This window comes from Otolemur garnettii, unplaced genomic scaffold (genome assembly GCF_000181295.1).
Source record: "Otolemur garnettii isolate 467f Iridium unplaced genomic scaffold, OtoGar3 scaffold00301, whole genome shotgun sequence".
NCBI lineage: Eukaryota > Metazoa > Chordata > Mammalia > Primates > Galagidae > Otolemur > Otolemur garnettii.
The window spans coordinates 306181-313346 of record NW_003852696.1 but is presented as its reverse complement, the minus strand read 5'-3'; the positions used below and the strand labels follow the sequence as shown (position 1 = coordinate 313346).

The 7166-nt window shown below is 52.8% G+C and overlaps 1 gene segment (V, D, J or C); it reads left to right on the top strand.

Moving 5' to 3' along the window:
• LOC100952808 overlaps positions 1–6621 on the top strand; it is a 7844-nt gene extending 1223 nt beyond the window's left edge. The window contains 1 exon segment of the V gene segment in view: positions 6524–6621. Coding sequence covers positions 6524–6621 — 98 coding nt within the window.
• The last annotated feature ends 545 nt before the right edge of the window (positions 6622–7166 follow it).

Sequence of the window (7166 nt, the reverse complement as noted above, 5' to 3'; positions counted from 1 at the left end):
AGAATCTCAAGCTGTCGCCATGGGCAGAGTGCTGTGGTGTCACAGTTCATAGCAACCTCTAATTCTCGGGCTCAAGAAATTCCCTTGCCTCAGCCTCCAAGTAGCTGGGACTACAGGTGCCTGCTACAATGCCTGACTATATTTTTATTTCCATTTTCATTGTTGTTTTAGCTGGGCAGGGCTGGGTTGGAACCTACCAGCCTCAGTGTGTATGGTCGGCACCCTACCCACTGAGCCACCCCCCAAGCGTGTGTTCTTCTCAGAGAGATCCAGGTCCTGCCTCAATATAGGCTAGCCTTGGAGGACCCTGGGCTCAGAGCACCCTCCATGGGCACCTGTGAACTTGCTGGCCAGCCCCATTGTGGTCACTCCCCCTCCACCCAGCACTGCTTTCTTTGTTCCTCCAGGACCTCTGTGCCTGAAGATCTCCATCTCAGGAGCTGCTTCTAGGATCCAACTAGGGACAGCCTGCTGTCCCCACCATAGCCATCAGGGTCTGATAATGTCACTGTCCATGGGAAACTGGTTTCTCTCCTGGATCCCCAGAGTGAGTGTCCTACTGCCCAGCTACACCTGACTATTCCCTGTGTGGCAGTCCAGTGTGAAAATGGGGCCTGACAGGAAGAAGTTTTCAGGGCTCAGGGTACTGGGGTGGGTCAGACCCTCCTTCAATGAGTCTAGGTTCCAGGGTAGCTTCAGCCTCAGGCCGATACAGGGAGCTCAAGGAGCACCCACAGGGTGAGCCTCGGGGCTCCTCACTCCACCCCACCCCGTGCACAAAAAATCATTCCTTTCAGAGCCCCACACGGCGGTGCAGGTGTCATCAGTTCAGAGCCCCACACAGTTCAACCTGGGAATTTCACAGTGACAAAGACTCCACAGCCCTCCCTTGTGCTTAGGATACCCATTCCCTTCTCCTCCAGCCACACACGTTCCATAGAGGGAATCTCCTAAGAGAAGAGGCCAGGCCCGTTGGCTCACCCTGCAATCCTAGCAATCAGGGACGCCCAGGTAGGAGGATCACTTGAGCTCAGGAATTGGAAACCAGTCTGAGCAAGAGGGAGACCCTGTCACGCTTAAAAATAGAAAAATTAGCTGGGCATTTTAGTGGACACTTAGAATTCCTGCTAGTCCAGAGACTGAGGCAGGAGGATCTCTTGAGCCCTAGAATTTGACCTTGCTGTGAGCTCTGATGGCAGCACAGCACTCTAGCATGGGCAATCAAGTGAGACTGTGTGGAAAATAAAAAGGAAGTAAGAAAGAAAAAAAGAAAGCACAGCCATGAAAAAGTATTTCTTACATACTTTTATATTAATTACATGTAGAAATGACCTATTTTTGATGTATTAGGTTACAGAAAATATACTATACTGAATTAATATGTTGTCTTTTCCTGTTGTATGTGGTGATATCACATCACATGGCTGTAGGACACAGTAGCTCTGGCCCCTTCATGTGACAGGTGCTTCTGAGCAACCTGGTGCAGGAAGTCCCGCCTCCTCCACAGGACCTGACTGTGAGCCCAGGGAGAGGCGATGGCGCAGAAGAGATGGGGCCATGGTGTGGGTCAGCTGCTGGTGCAGGGGACTGAGCCTCGGCCCTGCGTCTGCTCCGTTCTAGATGTGCTGTGTGCAGCCTCCCAGGGAGCCAGCTGGGCCTGACTGAGCTCAGAATGGGGGACCTGGCAATGGTACCTGTGTGGTTAGCGATGTCCTGTGTTGTGTTGTGTCCACCAGGGCACAAGTGCACACCTGGTTGTTGGTTCAAAGGTCAATACTTTAGTACTGGAGATGACCTGGACTTGTTCCAAAACCCACGGATGTCCATTGGGACTCTCCTGTGTGGTTTCTCATCATCACAATGTTCCAGTTGCCATCACCAGGTCCTGTATCATGGTGGAGGATACAGGGTTCTGGGCCCCACTCAGCAGGACAGCTCACACCAAGGCCTGGCCTGCAGCAAAGTCTCCTGTCCTGGGGCCACAGCTCATGAGTGACCTTCTCTGGCTTCTCGTGTGTGACAGAAACAATATCCCCAAGTGCACAACACGCTGCTTCTGGAAACCGGTGTGACCCCCCAAGCTTTATTTCCTTCTTTTGTGGAAACTGTGGATATAGTGATGTGTGTTTGTGACAGGCACTCAGCACGGCCCGACAATTACTCCCTAAGCTTCTCAGCTCACCTGGAGGGTGAAGGGGTACAGCCCCCACGCTCAGAAATGGCAGTTTGCCCTCATGTGTTGCCTGGGTAATAAGAATAATTCTCTTATTCTAAGAATATGCCCGGGTCTGCTGAAAGGCAGAAATGTTCTTAGAAAGGAATTTGCCAGAGGACCACACCGGGTTGTAGCAACCACCAGTGGAGGCATCGGGCAGTTGCACTCTGTTCCTTTCTCTTCATTAACACAGTAATTTTTGGTCTTAGTTCAAGGAAATGGGCCAAAACAGACAACCTGGCATCTTTGTGATTCAACCCCAAGTAAAATGTTCGTAGTTTGTATCATTGTATACGTGTTTAGCAGTAATTGTATTGAATTGGAGTCTTTATGGCAGTTTCCATGATCTCACTTTGTCCTCTTAACTTTTTGATATTTCAAAATTTTACTGGATGTTTTAGAGTATATAAGAGAATCAATAAAGATAGGTGTTCACTGAATGCCAGAGCAAGCCTCAGCCTCCTTTTTCAGATTAACCATCTCATCTGCAGGTCTACTCTCGGCATCCACCAGTTAGCTCTGAGAACAGTAACAGGAGGGAGGAGGCCCAGGGTCTGTCCCCACCCTCAGGAGGGCAGGGGTCTCACTAGAGTTCGCAGGACCCCTGCCAGGCAATGCACGTCTGACCCAGTGACCACAGCACGGCAGAGCCTTGGGTGTTCTCCTGGGGTCCAGATGGCCCAGCCCCCATGGAGTGTGTCATGACAGGGAAGGGAGGGTGATGACACTGGGGACAAGTGTGAGCAGCTGCCTTGTCCATCTCGCGTGGGTGTCCTGGCTCTGACCCTCACCTTCTGGGACCCATTCAACTCTTTTAAGGGCTGGTCCCATGAACTCACATATGGGCCTGGGAAGTAGTCACAGACCTCACAGGAGAGGACATGTGTCCCAGACAGTGTGACCAGCTGGAAATCCCCTTCCTCTCAGTGAAAACCAGCCCAAGGATGCTCCAGGAGATGTGCCTCAGATGGTTTTGAGATGAGGGGTCTCTTCTCCTATGCTGGGATGTGACTGAACCTGGTGAACATGTACAAATACCACCTTGGGCCTTTTCTCTAAACTCTCTTCATTTTATCCCCAGGGACCAAATTCCACTAAAGTTATGAGTGATGTGTGCAGAGTGTCTCTCTGGGGTGTTGAGAGCTCTGGGGAAAGGTGGAGGAGATGGCTGAGAGCCCTGTCAGTATTCCTGCTACTGCTGAATTGTGTAATTAGAAATGATTATGAGGGTAAAATACAAGGCTGATTTACTATTGCAAAATAAAAATATTGCACACTCTGTAGTGAAAAGAAGAGTAGCTTAGTTGTGAATCAGACATCTCATAACAATTGCAAACACACTCAAATACCCACTGTTCCTCCTTTTCTATATACTGAACCCTGATTCTCTCTCTCTCTTGCTCTCACTGTGTCTTTGAAATTGTAACTATACTCCTCTGTTCCCTCCAAGGCCACATTTCTCCACTTGGGGCCCAAATGGTTATTAAACCTGGTCACTTTGTTAATAATAGTCACACTGGTTCAAATTCCCAAGCTCACACTCGGCTGCCAGCTGTGTGGGGCCAGCATTTCCCAAGCAGGGTTACTTGCAATCAGAGGCTTGGGGGAAAAGTTTGACAAAAGCTACCTTTGTAAAGGACAGTGTGCGTTGGTGGCAGTGGCCCTTTCCCTGCACGGCATGACCGAGCAGGCTGTGCAGTGAGAGGCACACCCTGTGCCCCAGGACCCAGCTCTCTGAGTGCTGCTGAGATGCGGCTGCAGTGTCAGTGGAACTGTATCCAACATCGTGTCCACTTCAAATTAACCCTCATGGGGAAGGTCAGCACAGCTTCTGGGCACTGAGCTGCACCGAGGGACATGGGCGGCTGGGGATGTCCTACCCCTGACATGCATTCGGGGACAGGGTATGCTGGAGGAGTGGGAGGGAGGGAACCTGCTGTCTAAAGGTGGATTTCCCACCCCGCATCTCAGCTGCTCATCACCCACCTGGCCTGTGTGTACCTTGGACATGTGGGTCACATGGGCCAGAAGTGAGGGGACGGTGAGGTGTGCACATTTCCCATGTCCTCCCTGGTTGTGTCACTCACCCCTGTACAAACCCTTCCTTACACTCTGTGCTCCATAGCGGGACTGACTCTGATCAGTGACTCTGGGAAGTGCAAACAGGTGCGGGGCCGAGCTCTTAAGGGACGGTTTTCATCCCACGAGCCAGTGAGCCCATCTCTGCAAGGAGCAGGGTTTCAACGGATGACATATGTGGAGTGACCAGAAAGCTAAATCTTAGAGAAACACAATACCAAGGGAATCCATGGCTCCTGGGTGAGTGAGCATAGCTCTGTGTGTCCCAGGCTCACTGGGAGCTCCCGGGAGATCTGAGCTGGGAAGTGACAGGTTTCCCACCCTTTCAGCACCACCTGGGACAAGTGAGGGACCCCAGTCCCTGACCTGCTGTTTCCTGAGAATCAGAGACCCTGGAGAGCAGGACTGATGTCTTCTTCACGCTGTTCATGGGGACGGAGATGCTGATGGTGACAGTGATGAGGGGGTGTGAGTGCACAGCTGAGCTGTAGTGGCAGGAACTTGTAGGGCTCCAGTGACCTGCAGCTGCTCTGACTGGGAGGGGAGAGTCAGTCTTCCTAACTAGGGAGGATGTCTGGGTCCCTATCTGGATTCACAGGTGTTTCTTGGGACCTTGTCTCTTTGCAGAAGAGCTACAGCTTGTCCTCTACCTTTCATTCCTTCTGTTACACAGCAGGAATCAGAGAAGGGAATTTCTGCACTCACAGCGGGTCACAGAAGCCTCATGCAGCTTGCTCCCTGCACACAGCACATGGACCTCAGTGTGTGGCTGTGCAGGGCAGCTGTTCACACTGGTATACAGAGAGGCTGGACTCCCTGGTCCTCACCCTTCCAGGTGACAGGTGCTGTGGGGGAACCTGGGGGAGGGAAGCCCCTGCTCTGAGTGTCCTCCCCCAGCAGGGGGCAGCAGTGCTGCAGCCTGGAGTGGCAGGAGGGAGGCTGGGGCTGCCCAGGGGGCCTGTCCTGGTTGCAGTGACAGATCCCCCTCACTGAGAGACCACAGACTCCCCACACTCCAGACCTCATGCTCTGTGCAGAGACAGTGATCCTGGTGTCCTCACAGAGACAATGCGCCCAGGTCATATCCTCAGTCAGGTGGATTCTGGTGCCTTTTCCAAGTTCACAGGAAACATTGAAAAGAAACTTGCCAAGAGTGGAGTAGATAAGGGTGACAGACGCCAGTGTGCTGTGGAATGGGGATGTCACAGAAGAGGTGACACCCCGTGTGCAGTGACCACGGAGTGTGATGCCTCCACAGAAGGTGTGTGGTGGTGAGTGACCAGACTGTAGAATCAGAAATCACTACCCAGCATCTAAATGACCCAGGACCTGATCTAGGGGAAATGACCAGGTGGGACCTCAGTGATTCTGGGGACCCATAGGGAAGACAGAGGAGGAGGAAGATGGTGGCCTGTGTCTCCTTCATTCTGGGTCTGCTGTGATCTGTCATGTCAGCAGCTCTGAGCTCAGCCCCATGGCCAGGCTCCTGGAAGGGGCACAGCCCTGCTGAGCCTGTCCAGGACACACACAGCCAGGATGGTTGGGACAGTGCTTCTGGGGTCAGTTGTGAGGAAGGGAACTGTGATCCCAGGCCTTGGATCCTGAGTCTGACTTGCTGTCCTGAGAAGCAGATGGAGGAAGCTGGGGCCCCAGCCCTCCCTGCTCAGTCCCTGTGCTGTCCCCTCAGCTGGTTGAGTGAATCTGTCAAGGAGGAGGCCCAGGGGAAATCATTTGCATATACCCCAAACGCTCAGCAGTCACACAGGGCCTGAGAAGAATAAGAGAGGCTGGGGGAGCCCCTCTGTGCTGTGGCCTCTGAGGCAGAGTTCTGGGGGTGTCACCATGGCCTGGAGCCCTCTCCTGCTCCCCCTCCTCACTCTCTGCACAGGTGCTGTCCCCAGGCCCTGCCCCAGGGTCAGCCACTACAGGATCCTGAGCTCAGCCCAGCACCTGGGTTTCAGGGCAGGGCCCCTGAAGGGTCTTTAATTCTGAAGCTCTTCCTCCTCTTCTGTCTTGTAGGTTCTGTTTCCTCCTATGAGATCACACAACTGCCCTCGGTGTCAGTGTCTCTAGGACAGACGGCCAGGATCACCTGCTCTGGTGATAAACTTGATGACAGATACATCTCCTGGTACCAGCAGAAAGCAGGCCAGTCCCCTGTGCTGGTGATATATGAAGACAGTGAGCGGCCTTCCGGGATCCCTGAGCGGTTCTCTGGGGCCAGCTCAGGGAACACGGCCACCCTGACCATCAGTGGGGCCCAGGCGGGGGACGAGGCCGATTATTACTGTGCCAGAGCTGATAACAGTGGGAGCAGCTGGCAGTGACTCACAGTGACACAGACAGATGGGGGTTTGGGACAGGAACTCCCCCAGCTTACTCTCACTCTCTGAGCTCTGACCACGACCTCAACTCACTCAGTTCCTTGTCAGTGTACCCCACAAACACAAATAGCAGGCCACTTGAATTATGACTTCCCCACTAACTTGTTCACATTTTTATCCACACAAGATGTTGTGTTTATTCAGTTCCCTTCAGAAAGCAGCACAGAGGTTCATGGGAGGGGAAATGTGTCCAGTCTGTCTGGGGCCTGTTCTGGAGACCCACAGTCTCTTCATCTGTCAACACAGAGTCTGGAAGGAGAGGGGTCTGTACTCCTCCATTCTACATTCTGTCCCTCAGATCATTGGCCGGGAAGAGGATAAAGCCCTGGGAGCCGAGTAGATCTCAGGTCAGCTCTGGGAGTGTGAGGACAGGGTCTGTCCTGCTCTGGTTCATGTGCAGAGGAACCCGGGTCCCTGACCTTCCCAAAGCTGAACAGAGTCACACTCTCTGTGGCACAAATGCAAGCTCGGTCCATCAGTAATAACAT